Raw genomic sequence first — 27,379 nt, 5'->3', positions numbered from 1 at the left:
TGGAGACACGCCATCTGTAATGCAGCTGTCTCCTTCGAGAACACACGCAGGATCACTCTCGAGGAAAAAAGGCAACGCAGAAAGAACCGTGTATTGCAGAATACACCATCTAAGGAGACTTTCTGTTGTGCCTTTTGCAATCGGATGTGTCTGTCACGTATTGACCTCATTAGCCACCAGCGTACCTGTAGCAAATGTGGATAGAGCCTTCCCAAATCTTCGTTCGCGAAGCCTAACCATGATGCTACACTAAGTGCAATATATATTATATATATCATAATGTTATGTGCAATACACGCTGTTGCCTGTTACATTTACTTTTAAGTAATGTTACTTTCTAAAAAGAGACTATTGTAGGCTGTCTAAAGAGTTAGTGTGAAGTAGATTTTTTTTTTTTTTTGTCCAATCCTGCAGACAGCTGGATTTTCTTATGGGTGACTCCTTGAGCTCCCTGCATGCTCCTTGTCTGTGCCTCAGTATATGCTGCATTTAAAAAAAAGAAAACAAATGTAAAATTTTAAAAATGCAGTTCTGTTGTAGTACTGGGAGACTTGAACTGTGCAGCATGCAGCAACCCTCAGACATTTTGTTCCACAGATCATAAGCACAAGCTAGTAGCAACAGTGGACTGATGTTGTCTGTGATGTTTGAAACACGAAGACAACTTCGTTTCCACAGAGAAGCAAATTCTGTAAAGGATTGAAGGGGGTGAATTGGTGTCTAAAGATTGTACATGGAAGAACAGAAATTGGTCACTGCCATAAAGGTACTACTAAATTGGTAAGCATTGGGTTAACATCTTAATTCCATAGCCAGAAGGGTTAAGATTTATTTAAATAATGTCTACATAATGATTTATTAAATGGTTAAATGATTTAATAAAAGGTTGAATTAAATTTATTAACTAGTAGAAAGCTAGAGCTGCAATACAAGGAATATTTTCTCATTTTTCTCTTTTGTTTTGGGAGATGCACAGGGCAGACAGAACTGATGGTTCAGAAAGGGTTTGCTCATCTCTGCAACACCTCAGAAGGTCAAGATTAGACTAACAGAGCCCAGCTAAAGAAAGAGAAAGGAACATAGTCTTTCCTCCCTAGAAACCTGCAATTTGTGATGCAAATCAATGGCAGGTACATGTACTAATTTTGAAACTTAGCCTTAGCTCACCCAGGTAATTGCCATACATGAGATTTACATAAAAAATTTTGCTGAACTTTAATAACTAAATTACCAGAGTTGTGCAAAACGTGTGTGATCTAAGGTTCTGTGGTTTAAGCCTGGGTCCTCTAAATGTCTACTGGGATTTTCCAGGCCTGGACTTAGTTTTGGCCAAATAAAGGTTGAGCATCTTGATGGTTTGAGGGTGAAATAATTGAAAACTTTTATATTTACACTGATGATTATGGCTAAAAGACTAGAACAACAGCTCTTGATCTGAACATTCCCAAATTTGGAAGTCTGAAGTTCACATCTGCTTAGAATTTCTAGATGGAAAGATTTTTATCCTTAAAAAAAATACTAAATCACTGATGCTTATACTAAGCAGTCACAAAATAAATCCCTCAGGAAATGCAAAACATCATATGGAGTGATTTTTTTTTTTTGGCAGGGGTTGATTGCAGCGCTTCTCACCTCGATGTTTTCAATTCACACTACTAATTTCATACTGCTAAAGCTAAAAAAGAGGATGGTAGTTTAAAGCAAGGTGTGTATCGTGTTTAAACACGGTGTGAGGCTTTTTCTTGGACCGTCTCTCAGTGAGAAGGCTAAGAGTTAATTATTTTTTCTGTCTCCTCTTGATGTATATATGTAGTCTTCACACACCGCGAAGAACACAGTTCTGCAAACGCAAATGGGTCCTGCTGGGTTTGGCGGGATTACTCACGTGTCTGAATGCCTGCAGGCTTGCAACTCAGTTTTATTTTATTTTTTTTTTTTTTTTAGAATCCTTTTTAAAAATACACAGGAATTAAGCAATTTCCTTTGCCTGAGAGTACCTCAGCCAAAGCCCACTGAAGTCACTGGGAAGACTCCCACTGTTTTTAGCTGGCATTTGCATCTATCCCATATTCCTTATGGCCTAATCTATTGGGTGTGTGTATGGGAATGCATAACCATCTTAAGTCTTCTAGAATGACTGTCCTGCTGTACATTTATTATCATGGAATAAATTGCCCACATTATTAGCAACTTCATTATTCTGGAACAAAAATACTGTGATTCCAGAATTGTCTCTGTATAGAGAGCTACTCCAAAATAAAAATTGGGCAATGGCTTCATATGCAGTAGCTCTGCTACTTGGTTGCTTTCTGTAGGCAAGGTGTTTTTAAACTGATGCTTGAGGTGAAAGGCAGTAATGTGAATCCCTTTTTACATCAGCACAGCCTGTCTTCTGCAAATTTTTCCTGAATTATTGTTATCCTAGTTTATAAAATGAAACTAAAATATCCAACCCCCCAAACCCAAGTTTGCACGAGCCCTTACTGTAGGCTCCAGCTAAACTCCTGAGTGTAAATTTGGATCTGTGTAGATGCACTTCTGTGCCTGTGACTTCGGTGGGACGCTGTGTATGTGCAGATACCCACTGTGCAGATCTGATGACAGGATGGTGATCCCACGCAAGTGAGAGAGCACAAGTGTTGCCCTTTGTTTAGCAATGAGTGCATGGGAAATGTGGAATAGGACCCAGGTAGTTCAAAGCCCGGGAAGTGGGCTATCTTTGAGATCCCTGAGCAAACCTACCCACTCTCACAGTTTAATGGGAGCCCTATGTTATATGGAGATGTTAATAAGTCATTGGGAGGAAAAGCTATATGTGTCATTGCCTTTTTGCACTACTACAGATGAATCAAAACACTCAGTAAATTAACTCTTTTTGTAATATGTGTATAGATCCTATAAATGGACTTGGAACAGGCTTCAAGGCTGAGATTTTACAGTTTCTATTTTGAGCATGGATCTAACAAGACCTGTAGGCTTAAGCATTTTAAGCTTATTTCAAACCTACCATATTACTCTTGTCCATTTAGCTATTCCTTTAACACCCTAACTTTTCCATTAACCTGAGTACTGGCTAATCCACTACATACACAGAGAGTATTAATTCCAGACATTTCATAAGACAGTTTTTAGACTTTCACCCACATGATGATGTGTTAACTTTAAAGCATGTAGTTTAGAAATAAAGCAGAAGTTCAACTAACAAAAACTCCTTAAACTTGCTTAAAGTGAGACTTATTCAGTCCCTTTTTTTAAATACATAAATTCATGCACAAATACAGAATTTGCAGGATGAGTTGTTAGTGTGTTTCCCTGCTTTTTTTGCTTTAAATAACCAGATACGTTGCATGTGCTGTTACATCTCTGTAGCGTGTTTGTTACATAGAAGTAGAACTGGTTGAAAGTGTCATTTCCCATGAAAAATCTCAAAAGATTTTTTAATAGATTTTTCCTTTGTAATGGAAAAAGTTCTTTTATGTCCAATTTCGGAAGAAATACTTTTTTTCCACAAACAGAAAATCAGCCACTTCTGTGTATTACTTCCTATCTTAAGATGTCTGCTGTTAATGTCTGTCGTGAATACTTTCATCAATTAAAGTAGATATAGAAGCTTACCAGTATACCACTGGACTGATCTTGGAGAAATCTGGTTGAAAACCTGGTCAGACGTGATGTTCTGCCAGCAATTAATCCAAACTGAAGAGGTGCTGCCTCAAGGTATTTATCATGATATTATTTGTCCCTTCCACCTCCATCCCACTGCTTATGAAAGGCTCTTATTTTCTCAGGTTTGCCTCTGTAGTTGCTTCCTAATCCAGTTCAATTAAAATTATCAGTTTGGGGTTTTTTCTCCTTAATGTATTCTGGATTTATTTATTTTTAGTAGAAACATGTCATTTTTTTTTGAATAGTGAAATTGGGAAGTTGAGGTACTGGTCTCAGGGAGATTTACCTCTCGGTGGTCTTGGTTGTGGTCTCCTGAGCCAGCTTTTCCCTGTTTCTAAAGCGTGTTTTCTGAGTGACATCTACGTCTTGAGGTAAAAATGTTTATTAGAAAGCAAAGAAGTTAAGACTGCAGACAAATTCTGTTTTAAAAATAGCAGAGAATCTATTTTACCATTATAGGGAGAAATGAAAAGCAGATGGTAGGAATTTTTGACAGTGGGACTTCATCTGCTGGTAGAAAAGGGCTTGTTCTGGAGAGCGGCATGTGGGGTGTGACCTGATTTGCATGCTCTCGTGCTGCAGAGCCATCCCAGATGTATCTTGACCCATGCTGTGGCCAAAGTTCAAAGCAGCCCATTTGCTGTGGGGCTCCTTGGAGCAGCGACTATCCTTACCCCCTCTTCCCAAATGTGTCTGCCATGCTTTGGTGTCCTTACATGTGGCGCAGCCATGCAGGGATGATGGTGAGAAAGAACTTGGCCCCTTTCCCTGACTCTGCTGTTGACTGGAGAGACAAACTTGGAAATAGGCTTTGCTTGTTTGTGCACTAATAAGGTGGGTTAAGACGTGGGTCTCCTTTGAAAGGTTCTGCATGGAGGAGGTGGCAATGCTGCTGATGTGATGTGTTGTGACTGGTTGCACATGTGCACCTGAAATCTGCCCAGCAGCCCAGTGTGCAAGGCAATTCCATGTGCCTGCCTCATCCCAGGCCTTGCTGGTGCAGTCTCTCAGTGTTTCTAGTACAGGCTTTGGCTTGCAGCAGAATCCTCTTGTTCTGTATGTCAGTGGGGACAGAGACTCCTCCCCCTCATAGCCTAAACTGTACTACAAACTTAGGTACCACTGGAATGGATTAAGTGCTAAATGGCTGAGGTACTGTTCCCATCTGCCTATACACTGGGTTTCAGATTCAGGTAATTGAAATTATCCCCTAGCAGCTTTAATCATCAGGTAGTTCATTGCCATGGTGTATTTTGGGATCCCAGCATTGCTTGGGCTGACCTGCTGTCACCAATCTGTTGGCTTGATTGGGCACAGTTACCGTGAGAGGTTGGGAGTTCTTCGCTTCAAACCATGGCTCCTCTGCTGCTCCAGCTATTATGCATGTACTCAGTGTGTTAATGTTCATTACCCTGTATCAGGAGCCTTGCAACATCTGCTTAGCTCAATTTTTGTCCCCCTGCTAGCCAGCGAGGAAGTGACTGTGCTTTCCAAAAGGGCAGGGGAAGGGAGGACAAAAAAGAGCTAAAGCAAATGGGCTTGTGAGCCTGGTGGTGCAAAGCATCCCTTCTTTCACGCCCTCTCTTTTGTACTAAATTTAATTGTTGTGGTGAATGAGCAGGCTTGTACTCAGCAGCAGCGTGTAGTCCCTAAACTGTCTCTGTTTCCTGCTGATTTTATGTTTTGCAAGGAAGGACATGGTGCAGGACATGAGCTAGGATTAAGCAACCAATATAGGCGTCAGTGGAATGACTGTAGTGAGAGACAGGCTGGCTCGCTCTCTCAGCGCTGTCTAAAAGGAAGTAGCTGTGACCTATCATGTAACAACAGGCTTTTCCTTCAGTGCTGAAGCCATTCTCTTGTTCAATGGTTTAGTTGCATCCCAAATTGCCTGATGCTGAACATTAATTAAGGAGTCCATGATCAGATGTTTGCGGTTTGACAGGAGCAGCTGACACTGGTTTAAAAGGAAATATGTTGTAATATTTCCTCCATAGAACCTCTGAGGAGAAACTTTGGTCAGGATTTTTCCTTGATAAAATTCTGCTTTGACATAGTTGAGAGAGGCAGGAAATTTCTCCTGTGACTTCTCATTACAAATGATGTCATCATGAGAACAGCATCTTTTGCTTCCTGAGAATGTCTGCCCTTGCTGCTAGTTTCCCACCTGAAATCTTAACTTACCGTGGGTGACAGTAGACGCATGCTTCAGGAGCTGCAAACTGTGAAGTGTGAACAGCCATCCCCATGGTAAGGATATTAAGAAGAGTCCAAGCTCTCTGAAAGCCTGTTTTCTACATGAAACTTGAAGAAAATGAGGTCAAGGTTCAGGTAGACTTCAGGAGTTTACAATGGTGAAGGAGGTATTATGTCAGTGCAAGTAAAATTTAACTGAAGATATAACTTCTGGTTTGTTTGTTTATTTTTCCTGGAAGATTTCCTCCCTTCCCCCCAGCTTCAAAGGTCTTTGAATAAAGAGTTATATTTCTGAAGTCTAGCTGAATGACAGCAAGTGAAACAGTGTGTGACACCTACAGTTTGTACAATCATCCTTAGTGGGCTCTTATATCACAGGGAATAGTCAGGTATGGAGTGGGTTTTTTTTATATAGACCTGAAGTTTTCTAAAGACTGGGTTAGTGTTTTGGCCAAAGATTATATAGATGCATCAGGGAATCATAACCTCAAGTGCAGTGCGATAGCAGAGGGGATCCTTGTGGCCTTACCATTTCTGCTTTGAAGGCTCAGTCAGGCCCTGCTCTTCAGCCATCAAAGCTTATTTAGGCTTTTGCTGCCTATACTGGTGTGGTTAAATGATAGCATGGGCAACTACTACCTTATGTATACGTTTAGAAATGCAGCCTGTCTTGCTGGGTGCTGAGGATTACTGTTGGCCTAAATTTGGCATCTTGTCAGTGTAAGTGAACATAGCTGTTTGTTTGTTTGTTCTTTTCTCTTGTTCTCTGAAACAAGTGTCTGAAATTTAAAGGTAGAAAAAGATACAAAGAAAAAGATAGTTATATGGATGATAATGTTCTTTAATGATACGAATTGCTCTGTAAATCTTTGTCAGGGAACAAAGCACTTGTGCCTGGGATTACCCTCATCACTGTACAAATTGGCTGGTAGAAGTTTGTGAGTAATTTGTGCATATGGGGAACATAGATATGTTAAATGTATACATAATATGTGGAAACACAGATTGTACCACTTGTGCTGGATTTTTTGGAGTTGAGGAGTGTGGTGTGGGTTTTCCCTTCTTTTTGTTGTTTTGAATAGTGGTGTAGATTGCTTGCCTTAAATAGCATCCTTTAGTAGAGAAAAATACCATCTTGAGAGATTGACCACTTAAGGTTTGTCCTTGCTGCTCTAGCAATATACCTGATAATTCCAGTTTCCCCACTACCCCCTTTTCTGTTTGTATGCACATCCTTATCTCTACTAGAGTGTTGCTTTCTTCTTGAGTTTCAGTGGTTGAAACTACTTATTACGTAAATGTTAGAGTGCAAGCCATCCTAGTTACATTAAATCTGCACCTGCTTATGCGGTCACTGTGTGTAGCTAATCAAATGCCTCTGTTTAACTTGAGGGTCAATTTTTCTTGGGTTTGAGCCCCCAGTGGCTTCAAGTAAACTCCTGGACTTTGCTCTGGAGCAGGTAAAGATCACTCAGGCATTCCCTTTTGCCTAGTCTGCTTTGGGATTGTAACTCCTGATGACAGGGTGGTAAGGAACAGGAGTTAAATCCCTGTGATTGTTTATTAAACCTTGACCTTTGACTAGATGGGAATTTATGGTCCAGTGTAAATTGAAAGGAAGATATTACAACTGACACCCATTAACTAACACAGGTGTAAAATTTACTAGCCAACATTGGCTTCAGGGTGATCACTTTGGGTGATTTTTATGGGCTGATGCACCACTTTTGAGACCAATGGCATGCTGTATGTTTGGTGCAGTGTCTGTTATCACACATATTGAGATAAATTAGTTTGAATTAATACAGGGCAAAAAAACTTCTAGATGACCCATTGCATAGCAATGAGTTGTATTACAAGATTAGTGTTGAGTTGTGTCTCTGTAAAGAATGGAGGTGGCTTTTTCTAAGTAATGTTTCAGATGCAGCTGGTGTTGCTGACCAAAAGAAATCTTCCAATTCTGATTTAATCAGAAGGACTACTTTTGCTAGGGTGCGAGGGTGGAATAAGATGGTTTTCTTTTAGAAAAAAAACCTGCCTTCTTTGTTGTATTAATAGGCACCTGTAGGTATTCTGAATAGTGAAAAATCCCTCTAGCTCTCTGATCTCTAGGACTGTTCTCTAGGACTTGTTGAGGTATTTGGATTTGCAGTTTTGTCTGAAATCTGCATATCTACTGCCCTTAGAATTTGTGTTTCCATAGAGGGTGGGAAAGAAACCCATGACCTTTAACAAAAGAAGATTTTTATGTTTTTTCTGACTTCCACAGCTCTTATAGTTAAACCTTGAAGATAAGAGCTTGTGCTGCTTCTAAAAACCAGAGGCTTGTGGTGTTTCCTCTCACTTACTCTCATGTGTTTCCTTTCCATTCTCATCAGTGAGATCTGATCCATTTTCATGTTCTCTGCTGTATTTGTGACTCTCTCTGTTTCCCATTTTTCTTCCCTGCTTTAGAGAATTTGTGCCCCTGAATTCTCACCTGTTTCTTGGTAACAGGATTCCTCATTCTCTCTCCAAACTAGGAGCTCTGTGTACATGTGATACTAAATTCTGATGTGCCAAGGATGGTATATGCATCTCCCAACAGGGTTGATGCATTTTTTTTTTTTTAATCTGTTCTGTAATTACAGGCTTAGCTATGGCAAGGGGTATTATCATGCTGCAAGGTATCACTGACTGTGTGACCAGCCACCTATTGCAAGTAATAGGAGCAGGTAGTTCTGCTCACTAAAGATACCAGTATTTCTGTTTTCCATATTTGCAATTTTCAGTGTTCAGCAAAACCTGTAGTTCCTTGTGTCAGTTAGGAATGCACATGCTTGCTCACAGTTTCAGATTAGTTCATGCAACATCAAGTGTTAAGATCTTGCATTTATTTTTGCACACTTGCAGATTAAGATGAGTTCCAGCACAGGTTCCTGATTAATACTATAAATCTTAATGTTAAGATTGAAGTTGCAATGGAGATATGTAATAATATGCATATATAGCATAAGTGTATGTGCATGTGCATAAGTGTGTGTGTTGAAAGATAGCAGAGCTTTGTTTGAGAGCTTGTCCACTCTTTCACCTACATCAACTAGGCCAATAAAAAGTTTCACATTTCCATCCAAACCAGGCTTACTCAGCTTTTAAATGTATTAGTAGCTTTAGTATTTCCACTCTGGGGCCTTGGATCATTTATTAGGATTCCAGTCTGGTTGGAGATAGGAAGAGGAGAAGCTTTTGGTGTAAATAAATAAAGAAATACTTTTTTTTTTCCTTTATGGCAGCTTACAAAATTATGTAATTCTAGCACAGGATTGTCAGGCAGGAGGCAAGTAGAATGGTCTCTAGTTGCATGATGAATGCAGTTTGTTGCGTGCATGTCATCCTATCACACGCAGAGTGTACATTGTTCTGTCTAATTCAGGCTGGATTTTCCTGGTGTGAAGAATCACACTTGCCATCAGTGTCTTATATGTCTTAGCCTAAAAGCAGTCCAAGGGTGCATGCTGTAGAGGAGGGGTCTGTAGGATGGCTTCACTATGTCCATGAAGTCTGATCCACGTGAGCTGTAAGCATCCAGTCTGTTTTGAGAGATCCTTTCTTACACACTGTGTGGTTATGTATGTTGATATTACTGTTGCCTCCATGAATTCCTCCGTGGTGGCTACCAAGGGACCTGGACAAGCTCGGGCAGCTTACAACCATAGGAGGTGGTGTTTCTGTAGGGCTTGCAGGGTCAGGAGGGCTCATTCTCATTTAAGTTGACTCTAAGGACTCTCAAACAGCTGTCTTTCTGTGAATGATTTTTTTTTTTTTTTTTTGCTTGCAGGTGTGTAAGCAGTGGTGCCCATTTACTTGTTGTGCAGTGAGATTGTCAATCCCTCATAAATTGTTTGTAAATTGCTTTGGGATCTTTCTGGCTGACAGAATGATCCCAGCCCTGCAAAGCCCAAACCTTAGGGAGCTAAACCAGCTGCCAAAGAAGCAGGTGTGTCAGCTCAAAGTAGCCTGTGAGGAGCAGCTGTATGCTTGAACTTTGCCCATTTATTTACTCAAGGTTTTATCTCATCCTTTATTATACAGTCCAGTGAAAATGAATATTTACCATGTCAGTTAAATCAGGGCTATCTGAGAGGCAGACTCTGTGTGTGCTAGGTGGCCTCAAGGGTGAGAGAGCGGAGCAATACGCGAGTGTTGGAGGGGAAGGCTGTGCTTTCTGTGCCATTGGAGAAGATAGAGACACCTGAGTAAACAGTGGGGCACCCCAGGCTGTGTGGGTAGGGTGACTGGTTTGGTACACTCAATTGATTTTTACTTTTTATTTTTTAATTTTTTTTTTCTCACGCCCATAGCATTTTTGTTCTGTGAGGAAATTTTTTTATGTTAGATCAAGACAAGAGCACTCCAAACAGAAAGCTAAACTTGCATTTTATTTTGCACATGAAGAGGAAAATTAATATTAAAACAGAATTTTCTGAATCAAAGGCCAAGTGTTCCACTTGGAAAGTGTAGCAGCACAGTTTGCTGTTGTGCTCTAGATAAGTTACTCGGAAAAAAAAACAACAAAACAACCCAAACCAACAACCCTCAACATTTAAACCTGTGTGGCAATTGAAAGGGCTATTTTTGGTGTAATATTTTGATGTTAGCAAGATTGCATGTATTGAGGGAAATGTTTACTATAACATTTGTTACCACTTCTGGTCTTCAGGCCTCTGGCAGTGGACTTACAGCAGGTAGTTGTGAATGATGAATTATTTTCTGTTTAGTGTATTGTAGGACAGTAAAGCAGCATAATTTTGTAGGATTCTGAACTGTTTGGTGTTAGAGTTAAGGCATTCATATCCCGCCATTGGTTGGGAATTAGGCACGTGTATGTAGAAGTGGCGTGACCATGCAGGGAACCATATGGTTGCTTAGAAGACCTGATCTCTGTGCCTGGCTCTGCCTACCTTGGGCAGCTCATTTCACTACATTGTGCTTCAGTTTCCCATTTTATCTGCCACATAACTTATCTCTTTAGCTGTTAAACGATTTTGAATGGGTCTGTCTTTCGCTGCTGAAAACAACTGTTCAACTTCAACACATAATAAATGTAAACAGTTATGGTCTTAGGATAGTAAAAATAAATTTAGGAAAATTGTGTTTGATTTTTGATTTTCCAACTGTATTACCAAGGTTTGATCTTTGGACCTGTATAACTAAAGTTTTTCTTTGGTTGCTTTCTGTTATTCTGCCTTTCAAAGGACTTTGTGGAAAAGCAAGCAGCATAAAAATCACATAACCAGTTTGGCAGGTCCTGTATAAACAGGCGAAATGCCAGGAAAAGTCATATGTCTTTGTTGCCAGCTTAAAAAAATTCAGGTTAATTTTCTCCTAATGAAAACCTCAGCCTTTGCTGTTCATGAGGAGGACTGTGGGGGAGGGCACATGATGGAAGGGGCTTGGAGGTTGCTTGCTGGAAGGAACATGTGTGTCCTCAAATGCTGAGAATATTGTCTCGGTCACCTTCTTGGCTATAGGAACAGAAGAAGCATTTTTCATGCTTCTTGTAAGCAGGTTTGGGTTTTTTCCTTCCCCCATCTCCTCTGACAGTCTCACAGCTCAGCTCTGGTGTTAAAAGCACCCTGCTTGGTTAGCTGGGGTGATTGATTGATGCCCTTCTGTTTTGCTTGTACCAGCAGAGAGCTTTGCTGGTTTAGACTGTTTAGCTGTGAGTTGGGTCGGGTGAGGAATCCACCCTTCCTAGATGGATTTGTGCCATGTATAACCATGGGAAGGGTTTGGAGTGCCTCTATCCCGATTCTTGTGGCAAAGGAGGGATGTGTTTCTGGAATGATTTTGAAGCTCTCTTACGATGTAAGCCATCCATCTTTGCTACCCCTTGTGAGTGGAGAGATTTCGGTCAATGCTTTGACAAAGAGGAGCATTAGAAATCAGTTGTTCCCATGGGGGGGGCGTGTTTAAAATCAATGCTCAATTGCAAAGCGAAATGATGCATTCTGAGAGCTCTGGCAAGATGTCCATGTCATTGTACTTTTCTCTTTCTATTTCTTCTATTTCTAGAGCAGCAACATAATCCCAGAAACATGACCATGTCGGCAGAGGGTCGAAATGGGATTTAGGCAACTTGCTGCTTCTTCCTGCACCTCTGTTCCTAACTGTAAACTAGGATTCAGACAGATCCTTCCTCTAGTGCTTCACTATCTTAACTATTTTGGCTTTGAGCTCTTCAGGGCTGCCTTCGGCTCGATATTTCTGGAATGCCTTGGACAATGGCCCTGTGTTTCAGTTTGCTTCTGAGTGCAGTCACTGTATAAATGTCAAGTCCTAACAGTGAAGCCCAGTAGAGTTCTTGGGAGAGAGTATTATTTTCTAAGGTGTCAAAGTAGGTTTTTGCTCAGCTTCTGTCACCTGAATGGGCTAGCCACCTTATCTGCATATGTTTTGGTCCCTCCACTTGTAAAGGTGAGTGTAATAACACTTCTCTCTATTGCAAAAAAGTGCTAAAGGTATTATAGGACTTATTTAAATAGTGTAGTAATGAGGACCACGAACAAGCCTTCAGATTGAGTTAAAATGAGTTCAAGACCAGCACTTTACTCTTTTTCTTAAAAATGTCCGGAGTTTGCTCTATTTCAGCTGTCTCGGTTCCCAAACTTCCCACTTATGTAGTGAGGCAATATTTGCAGGTCAGAAGCAGTCTTACGGTAAGGGTGGAGTGGCGCTCACGGCAGTGTCCATTCAGATGTGAACCAGCAATGCTTAGTTGTGAAAACAAACCAAAGATAGCCAGAGTGAAACTTAAGCACTTCTGTTCTGCCAGGAATAACATCATAACCAATGCTTTGGGATTATGAGCTAAAACAAAATAATAATTTGAGGAAGAACAAAAAGTGATGCAGAGGTTGAAAGGAACAATTAAAACAATTGGGGAACTTAACAAACAGGAAAAGCTATGGCAAAAGGAAAGCAGCTAAACTGAGACTTGTCACAGGGCTTGACGCACCTGTGGGCTCAGCATTATCCCATTGTCCTGTTGTCACAACCAAGGCAATGAGCGCTGTGGTAATGCCACAATTTGTTTTGGAGCATCAGTAGCAGGACTGGGAACAGACCTGTGTCCTCCTTACTATTTCTCTTCAAACCTCTTCTGCACAGCTTGTTTTATCCTGTGCTTTGCAGTCTGACATCTGCCGCCCAGCCTTGTGCAGAACCACTGTTCAGGAGGTGATCCACTTTTTATTCCTCTTCTGAGTGCTGGGAGTGCCCCTGGAATTTCCAGACTGAAGGAATAAGGACTGTGTGGGATGTACCCTGTCACAGGATAGGTCATACCTGGAAGGCATCTCTTGTTTTCAGAGTGGTTGGGAAAGGATTGCTAATAGGTCTCCTTACGCAACAGAATATTCACCCGCTTAGTTCATTACTTATTAGCTCCAGGCAGGGACATTGCAGATTTGGTAATAATAATGGTCAGATTATTACAGTGTACAGCATTAATAGAGAGAAAGCATTTAATATGAGCCATCACTCGACACTGTCATTGTCCTCGGAATACAGAACATATTGTCTGATTCAGGCTAAGCTCTCCTCCTGTCAATACCCCTTCTTAAAAGTATGTCTGGCTCGTGAGCTTCAGCTTCTTTTCAAACACGTTTGAGAGCACATCTCTTCTTCTTTTGAATCAGATATGCAGTACCATGACCAGCTGTTTCTGTATGAATATATTTTAAAACCCTCCTTAAAGTTCTGCCAATCCTGATGGCCCTGTGCTCCAAGGACTATATTTTAGAGAAAATAAAAGATCTTGCTGTGCCTGAAGCTATCCCCAAGATGGTTTGTTTACTTTTTCTAAGTAATATTTTTGTGTCTGATGCACTGATCAGCAGAAAGTTCAATTTATTCTAGTTTGCATTCTCATACCCATAGACAGCTGACTGGAGAGACCTTCCAAAAGCTGCTAAGTAGCTTGTTAAATAAATTGTAAAAAAAGTAACCCAGTTCTTGTCCAGTCTGACCTGCTGCAGATTTTGTTTCTTTTTATGTAACTCAGCTTCTTTCTGTGGTTTCCCAATGCATCTTAATGTTTTAATCACAGCTTCTTATTAGTTTATCCTTCTGCAACGTCTTCCAGGTTACCTTCTTTTTCCTCTGTTTTTATTTCTCTTTGGATATTGGATTGTATCTGTCATATCTCTGTCCATTTCTGTAGTTCCTTTATTTCTTTCTTATAAGCTAGACTGTTTCACTCTTGTAAAACTTGTCTGTCTTGCATATATGGGGGGTGTGTGTATATATGATGCAGAATGAAGTGCCTGGAAATGTGCTGGATGCAGTTTTCAAAGTGAAATCCTACCAGGCGTTTTTATATACTCTCCTTCTTCAGCTAGACTTTCCTTTTATAGTCACACTGTTCTTATTTCATTCATGTTAAAGTAAGTAGCTGGAGTAGGTGAAAGAATAGTAGGAGAGGAAGATTGTAATTTGTTGTTTCTTCCATTTCCAGTTTCTGTATAGTAGTCAAGGTCAGTGCAAGTATGGTCCTTTCTAGGAACTCCCTCTGCGTGTAATGTGCTGGGAGTCAAATAATCTGAATCTTTCTGATATTTTATAGTGGCAAACATCCATCATTTCTTGTTTCTGGACTAGCTTATTAAGACAGTCTTTGAGAATGGGTATTTTATTTGGCTGTCTTTCTCCCATTGTGGATGCTGTTCGGTTTTCCTGAGCACTCAAGTGGATCTGCTCATTTTTTCACCAGCAGCGCTTATTATAGCTCTCCTATTCCCAGGCTGGCCTAGATTCCCTCTGGAAAGTTGCCTTTACTTACTTGGAGGTGTTGTTGAAGAAGGGGATATAGCACCCTCCGTGCCATGCTGTGTATGCTTGGTTACTGTTGCACCACTTGAATCTTCAGGAGCAGCAATTCTAAGGTGTAGCCTTAGACCTTGTCATGGCACCCCCAGGTTTTGCTGTGTTTTTGGTATGTCCTTTTTTCATGGAAAGTCTGCCAGAATTCTGAAGCGTGATGAAATGCAATGGTGCTGTGTATGCCAATAGTGGGGGGTTTTTTGCCAGTGAGGAAAGTAGTGAAGATGCCTGGCAGGTTAAACTGTTGTTTCACAGGACAGCAAGTAGGTACACCAGTTCTCTGGTCTGAAGTGGTCTTCAATACCAGAATCCAAATCTGCGATCAGGGTTGTTTTTGCAGTGCCTCCAGCAGTGGATGACTTTTCTTTGAGAAGGCACCTACATGATCACACATAAACGAGTTTTTTCCAATTTGGTGTAGTAGCTGATTTTTGGGTGTGCCATTTTCAAATGGTAACAGATACAAGATAATTATGGCATATCGTGATGCAATTTGTTTCCAAATAAGCATATACGTATACGTACTGTTGACTCTCAGGTTCAAACTGATTTCATGTAGATAAGGAGAGAGAGTAGACTTAAGTTACTGAACTGTAGAAGATAAATATTGAGGTCCATATGTGGATTTTACTTCCACACTAATGTAAATCAGAATCAGAAACACGGTTTAAAAAAACCCCACAAATGTGAAAGTTTTGCAGGTACAGATGGGAGCAGAGTCCAGGTGTGCAATGGGACCAAGAAGAGTCACTTCTTATATTTGTAAATGGTATTTTTAAAATGTGTATTTCAGGGTGTTGTAACTCCACAGGAATTCTGTTTCCATCAGTGACTGAGGATTAAAAGAACCTGTGACTTTTATGTGAATTACTCTCCTATGATTTTTCCACTACTTAATTGATGGGCACATAGATATCCCAGGGCAGTGAATGAGTTGACCTTGTCCATGTGACAGTTCTCACCTGTGGTTTGTGTTATGTAAATATTTGAAACCTTCTGTTGTGAAGGATACTGTTCACAGTAATTGTAGCTTCAGTAAAAATGTTCAGAAAGCAATGCACATCCCTGATAGAAAGACCAGAAGTGATGATTGTGCTTGAAAATATGTTTGAATGCATAGTAAGCAATTGCAGTATTTTGACAGCTTCATAATGCAACCAAGTAAGAACACTTGTGCTGCCATGCCAGCCTTGAGATGCTGAAGAGGAGCTTTCCCATAACACGTGAGAGGGCAGCTCCTTGTACACCATGTTTCCCTTAGTTTTCCCATCTCAGTTTCATGGCCTCCAGAAATCTTGCACTGAAATGAGCACATGACTCCAGTAACGGGTGTTCAGAATGTTAATTCCCATGCATGCAGGCAGGGTTGTACAACTACCATATGGTACAGAGATAAGGCTCTCCAGCCCTCCCCGTTTTAGAAAAAAGAACACAAAAAAGTGCAGTGAACTATCCCTGAGGCGCAGCTATCCAAGCTTGGAAGGTCCTTCTGTGTTGCCCTCCTTGCTTCCCTACCACTTATTCGCTGGCCACAATACTTTTCCTAGCTGTGCAACTGTCTGTTTGTCTCAAACCTTCTGTGGTGCTTTGTGTGAAGCAAGTGTACTAACAAAACCATGATAAATGCCAAAGGAACCCTGTGGATCACAGCAGTGGCCCAGCTTTTTCAATGCCCTGCTTAAACAAAGGTCAGTAGCAAGCTTTTCAGAGGAGTGTTGCAGTGACAACCACATAACGCAAATTTTGGAGTTCCATGTGTAAAATAGCTGGCAATAGGTCGTTTCTTAACATCAGGCAGTTGAATCCATGGGTGGTTTCTGCCTTGAAGTAGTAGGTCAGGTCGACTAAGTCCCAGCTTTACTGCCTCTTCTTGGTGCCTTGTTGAAGAAGGGTGGGTGGAAAGATAAGGCTTTACTCCCATTTAGAGTATGATGATTCCACTTCTAAATTCTGAATCAGAATCTGCCTCTTGTGTATTTTGTGCTGCCTAGCTGAGATATCTATGGATAAAATTCTTTATTATACATATAAATGACTAATCATTTCATGAATTGTACTAAGATTTTTGTCTTAGTATTATCTTCTAGTTTTACCTGATAGTATCTTCTCACAGCCTGTTCTATTCCCTATTCCCCCATATTAGCAGTGACCTCAGTGAAGAAATACTTTTTGAGCATGTGGTTCAACTATTTATTTACTTCATTGGTATTTCCTAATTTGAAATATTTTGGAGTGCTTATACAGCAATGCAGCTGTATCATGGCATTTTCAATGACAATATTGATCTCTTCAGGTTGCCTTTCCATAACACTTGAGTGCATCAATATTGTTGTCTGTATAATTTTAGTTTAATTAGAACAGTGGCTGTAATCATTATGGGAGAAGCATGAACTTCCCCACTGTCTCCTTTCCCCTTCCCTTTGTGATGCACCATTGCACCTCCATGCTGGTTTTTTATTTACTTAAATAAGGATCGAGACATGAGAGGGTAACCATCACCTGCCCCTGACCCAGGAGGGACAGGCTGAAGGAAGGAGTCAGGGAGGAACTGAACTTCACAAAATTGCTAAGGTTACAGAGACAATCTCTGCTCTCAGTGTGCAGGAAATGAGATGTTAATCTTTTCCCAGTGCTGCTTTGCATAAGGTCCATTCCAGAGAGCTGTGTTTGTTTCAATTTCTCTAATTACTGATAATGTGCTGATTATGCTGTTATAGATTTGACATGAATTGCTATATTAATGGGATAAAAAATGAGATGTCTGCCATGGAAATTAAGAAGACAACAGCAACTGGGGGAAAGGAGAGAAGTGGAGAGTTTACTACATACCATGGTACTGCAGATCTGTAGTTTGCTTTTTCTGGAGCCTGAGCCTTTGTCCCTGGCAGAAGTTGGAGTATGCAAGCTATAACATTGACCACAGTCCCCAAATGTGCCATATAGTCTATTAGGGGCTCTGATTTCCCTCCTACTCCTTGTGCTAGACCCTCAAACTCGTCTCATAGTGGTCTTTTGGACTTTCATATCCAGCTATAGTGTTGCATACAAACCACTGGTGAACACTGCATGTCTTCCTCCCCTTTCTGCTTCCCCTCACATGCCTCCCTAATGATTAACTTACTTGAATCTGCTGCTGTTGTCCCCTGTGCTGCTCTGTGGCTGGTTTGCTGGCATTGCCCTGCTGAGTGCCTACATGTTCAGGGCCTTCTGAATCTGCCCTGCAAACACCTCATTTCCTCCCAACAACCCTTTTCTCTAAGGCTATTTCTTCTCCTCTACCCTACTCGAGACACATACTCCTGTAAGGATCCACAGTAGGAAAACCAGACCACTATGAGCTCCCCCCAGCTCCTGGTCCCTTGGCTTGTCTTTTCATTTTTCTTGCCTCAGTGTGCTTGCCAAAAGAGATTGGTCCCATGTCCTCGTAGAGCTGGACATCCTCTGTGATTTGGGATATAGAGTGTTGTGTCCAGAACACCAGCTTCCACAGTCCTGAGAGCTACAACCATATGTTTCAAACATGGATTTACTTAAGCCAAGGGCATGTTTGCACAGGGGGTTTTAAGCCTAGAGCTTCCCCAGAAATCTAAGAGGGCACCAGAACACTGCTCACCTCACCTGCTCACCTCTCTAAACGTATGTCCAACAAGTGAGGAGTTGGAGCCAGGTGATGGGATGATACCCAGGGAAGTGGAAACTCCCCTTAAAGCAGTGTCCTGCTTCCACTGTCCTGTGAGTAAGCAAGAATGGCCTGTGAGAACACAACAAGTAACTTTCTCCACTTCTACTGTTGGCTGCCCAGAAGTTACCACAGTGCAAACTGCTGTATCTCTACCTTGCCTGCTTCTCTGGGGAGCAGAGGGAGTCTGGAATGTTTGTAGAAGCAAAGATGGACAGCAAATGCAATAAGACAGGTGTGGAGTGGCACAGGTACGCCAGCACCCTGGGGGCCAAATGTGTCAGCTTTCCCTCTTGGTTAATTTGTCCCATTACATGCAATGTAGGAGTAAGTTTCTGTGAGGTGATTGGGTTCAGCTGCCTTTTCTGTCCAGCACAGGATATTTGCAGGCGACATAGTCTGTTTTGATTTCCTGAAAACTGCTGCGTAGGTAATGCATTTCTTTGCTTTATCAATTAAAAAATGTAGTTTTAGTATACCACCTAGCCAATTACTGAAGTAGTCGTGTCATTGTGACAACAAGAAAGCTTGTTTTAGCAGACTTTCTTACATATTTTATTTTCATTTCTACAAAAACATTTATGTCCTTTGTGCATGCCATCTGAGTGAACTTAGTAAAGGGACAAAAAGACTATTAGATTGCAAGGCTGTTGCTTTGGAGTTTAGAAGGGTGTAATTTTAGCAAAAGCCTGAAGCGGTTTTTACTTGCAGCTTCCCTCATCCTCAACTGTTGGACTTCTTTTAAAATTGCCTTTAAACTTTGCTATTTTTATTTTTTATTATTATTATTACTGGTTTTATTTTAGCAATATGAATTGTTTGTGTTCCAAACAGAAAAAACCCTGTTCAGGTAGGTTTCATCTGAAAAGGATCAACCACAATTCCTCAAACTGAAACTGGTGTGTGCTTTGATGACTTTGGGAGTCTAGTCAACTGTTACATTCACTCTTACTACATGATCAATACAGCTCATGATCAATACAGCTTTTGAGTTACCTTCCTGATTTAGATAGGATGATCTACAGCATTCTCAGCTGCTGGATATTTAGTATTTTGTACTTTTCTAGTACAAAGAGAACAAAAGCATAAATTCTTTTGATTCTTAACCATGTGTTTCAATGTGTCTCTGCTAAATCGGGTGTGCCCCAGTCTCAGCACACCTGGCTGGTTGTCCTGGTGGCACTGTTGTAGCACCAGCCACTAGAGTAAACCCCAGGGAGGGCCTCCATAAAAGTTGACTTGTTGTAGTCAAGGTGAAATTTCATGGTGAAACTTTCCTGACTCACTGTGAACTGAAGAAACCTATCAAAAATGATGGCAATCAGTATGCCAGCTTTTTCATCCACTTCTTTGTGGCTACTGGCAAAATACTAGGGAGTTGCTATTTTGAAATTGCTAGTAGCTGGTAGTTGTTTGGGACTGAGCATCTGGTCACTTGTAGGTTTAAATATTTATGGAGTCCCCTGGCAGATGGCAAATATGGAATGTGGTAATACCAAGTGCTTTCTTAGCACTCATCACCAAACATTTCAAAGGATCACACCAAATGTGTATTGATTTAGTTTCTTTTACCAGTAGATTAAGTTGCAGCAAGGGTGTTTGCCCAAGTACACCCAAGGTTCATGCTGGTTCTACCAGCACTGCCTATCCTTCCTCCCAAGCTGTGGCTTGAACAACCCTACCATTCTTGGCCTTAATACAAAGAGAAATATTAAACTGACTAGTTAGGAAACTCTTTCAGAAAAATTCTTAGTAGTAGCAGCGTGTCTGGTTGCATAACCTTAGAAGCATGAGACGCCAGCCATGTTTTTGTTTGGTGAATCCCACAGAGAGAAGCACTGGGCAGTTCTGGAGTTGTGAAGGTTAATGCAAATCCATTCTCACTGGTGTGAGCACAACAGTTACCTCCTGGAAATATGACTCTAAAAAGCCTCAAAAAGCCTGGAGGAACACATGTGACCGTGTCCGTGTAGGCTGGGAGTTGTGTGTGGCTGATGCACAGAGGTAGGTTGCAGAACTGGACTAATCTCTGCAGTTCTGCTTCCAGCCACGTTACTGCCCCGTGCTGCAAACAGGCATGAAGCTCATTTTTCCCATGGGATGCCTTGACCTCCCTGTGCCATTACCATTCCACACCTTTTGGAAATCTGTCCAGGACAGTTACAAAGGCAACTCTTTCAGCATACAATTGTTAAATGTATTGCCCTTGAGAGGCACATGCTGTCCTTTTTCAAGACAGCTTAGCGCTGAAATTACTTAGCTCATTTGAGCTTTGCACTTGCTGTAACTCAGGTTGTCCATGTGTCTAATAAAAAGAAAAATACTTACCTAATGTCTGTAAATTACTTTGATATTTAGGCTGAAGGTGCTGGAAAAAAATGCAAGATTAGTAAGAGAGGGCATTTCAAAGGCACTAATAGAAGTTGGATAGCTAACTCCCCTTTGTGCCTTGTGAATTGTGTTCTGTAAATACTACTAATTCACACATTACTGTGGACATCCAAGGTGTATGGAAAAAGTAAGCATTTCCATATCTTCGGGTTTTTACTGTCCTGTTCCTAAGAATACTAGGAAAAAATTAATGAAATGTATCTGTTTATAACAGTAAATCTCAGTGAAACTGTCATGGTATGAATCAAGTTATGGTATGCCTTTAGGAGGTTGATCAGTAAAGGCAGGTACTGGAAGCATAATATCTTAATTTGATCCAGTGCCTCCTGGGTGTTGAGGGAAGTGCTCAGATTCTAGATTTAATTTCATTTTTTGTTTTCACTTTTCACCTGCTTTTGGCCCTTTGAAGCCAATTAGCCTTTGTCTTTGAAGCGATGATTCATTATTTCTGCGAGCATAAAATGGACCGAATACAGGACTGTATCCTGCAATCTTCAGGAGGGAGAAAAAGGACTTAGGTCTCCCACCTATCCTCTAGTACCTGTTTGCAGAGGCAAGTGTTTCAGAAGTGTTTCGAAGCGTTCCTCTTTTTATAAATATCTCAATAAACAAAAAGGAGCAGCGTGGTTCGATTTTCAGAACTGTGGATTGCAGCAGAAAATGCTGGGAAGTGCCTTGTTTCATTGCAGTCCGCTGGTGCTGTCCTCTGGGGTGAGAAGTGCAAATGAACAGTGAGACTGCAGAACGGGCACAGAGAGCTGCACCTTGCAGGAATGGGAAGCATAGAGGCAGCTGTTTTGGGTCGGGGAAGGAATTACATAAGCAGAAAACAGAATAATGTTTTGTAGCTCTACAAGTTTGTCTTTCATTGTGTCACAATGAATATCCATGTTACCTACAAAAAGCTGAATTCATATGATCTAATGGATTGCTGTCACCTGGACAGTGATAAATAGAAAGAAATTGAGTTTATGGAAGACAGGATCATAAGATTGAACAATTTCTGGTTAAAAAGTACTGAGCTAAAAGCCACAGAGACTGTCCTTGCAGAAATAACATCACGATGGTGGAGTGAAACAGGCCTGTCTTCACTCCATCTAAACCCAGAATAGTTATAATGGTTTGCTCACCACATGTTGTCAGTGTTCTCTGCCATGTGGCTATAGTGTATAGTGGTGGAACCCCTGATGTTGAGGCTAAACTTCTGGTTCTGCCTGAGCCCTGAGCAGTAAGCAGCTAGCAGCACCTTGCAGAAGAACGAACTGGGCTTGCTTTGAAGTGGTGGCTGAAAAATGCAAGACTTTCTAGGTGTTCCATGTTACATTTAGTTTTAGACATGTCACCTAATCTACCTCAAAGAGTTTTTTTACAAGCCTCCCTGTCCTTTTGGGGGTAAGGGTGCTAACATTACGTTCTGCAGGTGCCTCTATCAGCTTCAGTCTATTTCCCTGTCTCATGGCTGTGATGATGATGATGTGGTTTGTCATGGAAATAGTTACCTTCTCTTGGACCAGCACCAAATTTGTCTTTTCCATTTGCCAGAGATTGAGGTCAGGGTAAGGAGCTGCACTCGTACTCTCCTGCAAATGCTCAGAAATTAAGGTTACTCCTCCTGCTTCTGTGCATGCAGAGATGTAAATCCATACCGTTTGAACTGCTGTTCTTAAATTTCAGTAGCATGGTTTTGGAGAATAGCATGCATTGCCTCTCAGGAATCATATGATAAATTTTTTTTTATGTTCCTGTAAAATTGTGGCTATATTTATTTACAAAGGGTATAATTTGTGCTGTGATTGGAGTACAGGCTTAGAATATGGAAGAATTTTCCCATCAGATCTCATGAAGTTTCGGTCTAGATTTCTTGACAGGCGTTTTTGTAAATAAAAACCTGTGATAGTTATGAAACTAATGCAACATTCGCAAATTGCCTTTTGACTCTATTTGACCCTGAGATTACTTCAGTTGGTTAAATCTTGATGGTAATAATGCCAAGGTCACGGGTTGAATCCCCTGTATGGGCCATTCACTTAAGAGTTGGACTTAATAATCCCTTCCAAATCAGAATATTCTGTGATATATGCTTCTGTGAGTGTCCTTGCATAGCTTCTTTCTGTATGCGAACTTACTTATTTAGTTGCAAGTTAAATTACTTCAAAGAAGATAATAGTAACCAGGTTAGGCAAAAACAGAAGTATTACATTACTTGATGGTAAATAGAGTAGTTTGTAGTGATGTATTTTTCTGCAGCAAAGACAAAAGTAATTTATTAATGTCTTTAAAATGCTAGGAAGGAGTAGTGTTAAATGTGTAACAAACTTGTTCAGATCATAACTGATTTGTTAGTGTAGTGGTTTTGGCACTTCAGTGGTACTCATGGTTGTATCATGGAGTTGCTGTCAGATTTTCACTGACATAAAACCTTCGGAGTCTCCCCACTTATGTGTCACTTCCCTTTCCTCCCTTGGCAAATTTCTGAGAAGTACCTTGGAAACTTTATGGACCTTTTGAAAATTAGACCCATCGCCCTAAAAGCTGTTTGGCCTCTGACTGCAGCATGGGGCAGCACTTAGCCTGTGCAGTGCTTGCCCGCAAAGCGTGCTGTGCTCTGTGGTTCCCTGGGCAGCCAGGTGCATCACTAGTGCTGCTCACCATCACCACGCACACACACATACTCACACTCTTCCTTCCTTCCACCTACTTCTCCCTCCTCTACCTTGGTTTCACACCTCCATTCCAAAGTTCACATTGTCCTCTCTCTCTCCCTCCCCCCCCATTTTCTTTTTAACAGCAGGAAAGAATTTCGTACACACCTCCAGCGAGCCCGGTACCGACTTACACTTCGTCACCACTACATGTCCCAGTGCCTCAAGCGATCAGGATGGAGGAGGACGCGATCAGACTGCCAGCACACCTGCGTGAGTGTCAGCACAGAGGCGTCTTCAGTTCTTGGACTGAGGAGGGGGCAGGGCGGGGTGAGGAGTTATTGCTGGTTTTATGGAAGAGAGCAAGGAAGTCCCTGGCTTTATACTTATTTTTTTTTCTTTTTAAGATCTAGCTGGTTTGGTTTTCCTAGCTACTGTTTTTAGCTAAAGGAAATTAGTCTTAAATACAGTACGTTGTATCTCCCCCTCCCATCCCCTTGCCAAGCAGTTGGGCTGTCATTTCTCATGACAGGCACAAGTATGGAGGGTTTATTTTGACAGGAAGTCCTATGTTTCTTCCACTTTAGAGGAATTGCTTGGTTATATGCTGTGACACAAGGTCGATTTCACAATCTGTGGCGAGTGGAATGTATTTGTGCTGTGGGTATTTTTCAGGTTGCTAATGTTCTCAAATACTCATGGTGCCCAGGCTCTTTGGTATAGAGCATGAGGGCTAACAGAGGCAGTGGGAAAGGAGGAAGAATGAGCTTAGCTGAGCACAAAAGAATGCTGCAAAGGAAGGAGGACATATCACTGACATTGAAACAAAAACTGGAGCTGGGGGCAAGGTGAGAGCCAGGTACTTCTTGCTAAGATGATTTAATGTTTGAGAAATAGGAAAGGCCAAGGACTGTTGGCAAGCGAGAAGTGAATTAGGGAGATAGGATGAGGACAAGAAGAGTGGAATTTTCCTATTTGGAGGAGAAGCAGTTCTAATGGAAATAAAAATGTTTTAAGTAAACTTTTTTCAGGTGTTGCGTTCCTGGGTTACTTGAGTATCAGTGAGCAAGAGGGCCAGGAACAAGGAAAACTTTGTGTTTTGCCAACTGAGAAATGGATTTGGGATTTCAGGGGGGCAGGGGAGTAAAGTCCATGTTTATCACAAGACATTCTCACTGCTGTCCTCAGCTATCTTACACACACACACACTCCTTTTCTGTATGAAGACTGTTTCAAGCATTTTTGTAGTCTGTGCTCACTCCTTTGCTGGCCACTGAGTTGCTCTGCCCCGAGGTCATTCATTGCCTGTGCAGCATTCTGCATGGTCCTGCATAGCCTGGGTTATACCTTTTCTCTGCTTTCTGACAGAGTGAGATCTGGCACTGTGACATTTCTGACCCTGTCTGGTCATTGCCTGAGTATCCATGAGCTCCCAGGCCCGGCTTGGCTGGCACATACATGTGGCTGCTGATCTGTTCCTCTAGGCCAGGGAGGACTTAATGCCACACTCACAGAGCATTTCTGTGCTTTGCCCAAAACTTAAACACAAAAAACCCCCAACACAGAAACAGTTCTCCAGCAGTTCTTTTCCCCACAGGTGCTTTTAATTCCCAGGTCTATTCCTCATTGCATTAATTGTTACTGCTTACTTCTGCTGTGGGAGCTACTGTCTGTCCCCTCCACAGCTATGATCATGGCTGGCTTTACAGTTACTTATTGCACTTCCTGCTGTGTCTGGAAGATGCATAAGGCAGGAAGGCAGAGACCCTTGATACTGAAAGTGGTGGTTGTTTTACCTACTTCCTTCATGTCAGCTAGGCAGCATGCTAGATAATGTAGAGCTTATAAGGCTTCCTCTCAGTGAAGACTTTTTATCCAGTATTTTTAGGTGTGATATTTTTTCACCTTGATTTTTGTTTTGGTTTTCCTGTTCTTTTGGTTGGCACATTTTTAAACTTGCAAGGCTTCTTTCGCATTAGTATTTCCACACCAGTCTGACTTGTTGCAGTGTAAAAGCACAGATGATTAATCATGGAATATCTGTGAAATAGCCTTCTATATAGTTAGTGTCTGAGATCATAAACAGCATGGAACACATTTACATAGCCTTACTACTTGTAGTCTGTGGCAGTGTAGTATTTTGTAGCTCACTATGCAGTTAATATTGACACAAAACACTGTCATCAACCAGCAGAGCCAAACACTGTTAAAAACACTGTTTTTAAAGTACATAGATTCATAGCTAGGCCACGAGCGACCATTCTGAATTCCTAAAATGATCTCTGGTATAACTTCAGTTACAGAACTTCATGCAGTAACTGCTGTGTTTGGGTCCAGTAACTGAGCTACAACAGGTGCAGAAAGATTTCTGCTCTTTATGTAAAAGACTTAAGTGATGGGGAGGATATAAGGTCTCTAGATGTTCTTTCAATGCTTAATTATCCTCCTTATTTGCTTTTTTTAAGTGCCCTATTTATAGTTTGAATTAGTCAAGCTTCAGTTTCCAACTATTAGATCTCATTATCTCCTTTCCTGCTAAATATTATCAAAAGACTACTCCTGATATAGGTGCTTTTAGATAGTCACTTCTTAACCTTTTCTCAGCTAAACTGGATAGGAAGAGAGGTTTTTAAAGCTGTCAATCTTCCTGTTAAGCTTCCAGATTTTAAATTCTGTTTGTATCATCTCTGTGAACTGTTTCCCACTTCAGACATCCTTCTTAAAGTGAAGACAACAGCACTGAGGATGATGTTCCAGGAGTAGTGTTCCTGATACCATGTATAGAAATAATTCAGCACCTTTTGGATTCCGGGTAATGAGGTTTAAGAGGTATTAATATGGGATTTTTCAGTTCCTGCGTGGACCCCTCTCTTTTATTTTTTGTCTGTTTATTTTAGAGATGCATCTGAGTCACGGTTTTCATCCTAAATCCAAACTACCTCAGAAGTAAGGCAAGGTAGTAATTTTCTAGTTCAGGCTGTGGTACTGTGTGGAGACTGGGTTTCGATCCACAAAGTCTGAGGGTTTTCTAGGTCTGAGATTTTGTTTGGTTCCAGCCTTACCGCTGTTTTTGTCGATTAGCTGAAATATAATAAGTTCTTTGAACCCTCACTAATTCCAGTGCAACAGAGAGATACGGTGAGTTTCTCTGTTCATACACAGAGCTGATAGCTTGTCAGGCCTCTACTCCTTCTGTTTCCATGATGTTCTGTTGGCATTTACCAAAATAAAGGCAGAGTTCAGTCCTAACCCATACATCTTCACTTAGCTATGCTACAGATGCAGCTGAAAACAACAGTTAGCCCAAGCGAGGAGAGAACTAGAGACAAACATTTCAGCTGGAACATGAAGTACACCCTGTGGATTCAGGCAGTGTTTTGTGCCTTCCTATTTGAAATTTCACTATTTCTGATGTTTAAAAGCACTCTGAAACTGCTAACAGGAATAATATGAGGATAATTAGTAGAAAAATTTCCTATTGTGCAATAAATTATTTCTCACTCTTTGGTGAGCAAATGGGTCTCAGCTATGCTGAGCTGATTTGATCCAGAGACTGGAAAACGGAGAAGTGCAAAATTTAGAAGAGTAGAATGCAGATCCCTCTTTGCTACAGAGTTGCATAGGAGGACTCCTCTTTGGCCAGCACAGCTAGATTATGTAGACAAACACCTTTTTCTGGGGGTGATATAAAGGCACCTTTTCCTTCTCACACAACCTTTCTTGTTTTAAGAAGCTGCTTTCTCCCCAGTCAGCCCTGTTCCTGTAGTATAGAAGTACAGTGTAAGTAGTCCTAACTTTAAATCTCTGGGATAGTAAAGAATAATTTTCTGATAAAACATACCTTTCTCTCATGCTGCACTTCTCTGTAAGGGACTGTTACCCCTACTTTTAAACATACTTGTTTGTCTATATCATCCACTTATTACCTAGGAACAGAGTATTG

At 41.1% G+C, this 27,379-nt stretch overlaps 1 protein-coding gene across 4 annotated transcripts in view; it reads left to right on the top strand.

Moving 5' to 3' along the window:
• ETV6 (ETS variant 6) overlaps positions 1 to 27,379 on the top strand; it is a 130,760-nt gene that overhangs the window by 18,434 nt on the left and 84,947 nt on the right. For 2 of the 4 annotated variants that reach the window (XM_017835394.1, XM_017835397.1), the window contains one exon: positions 23,583 to 23,709. In XM_017835394.1, coding sequence (XP_017690883.1) covers positions 23,583 to 23,709 — 127 coding nt within the window. Of the gene's footprint in view, positions 1 to 1,622; positions 1,706 to 23,582; positions 23,710 to 27,379 lie in introns of those variants that run through there. The other 2 variants (XM_017835396.1, XM_017835395.1) reach the window with 2 other exon arrangements.

The sequence above is a fragment of the Lepidothrix coronata genome, unplaced genomic scaffold (genome assembly GCF_001604755.1).
Source record: "Lepidothrix coronata isolate B3197 unplaced genomic scaffold, Lepidothrix_coronata-1.0 Scaffold255, whole genome shotgun sequence".
NCBI lineage: Eukaryota > Metazoa > Chordata > Aves > Passeriformes > Pipridae > Lepidothrix > Lepidothrix coronata.
Note: the sequence above shows the minus strand (reverse complement) of the source record. Positions and strands in the feature narration are given on the sequence as shown.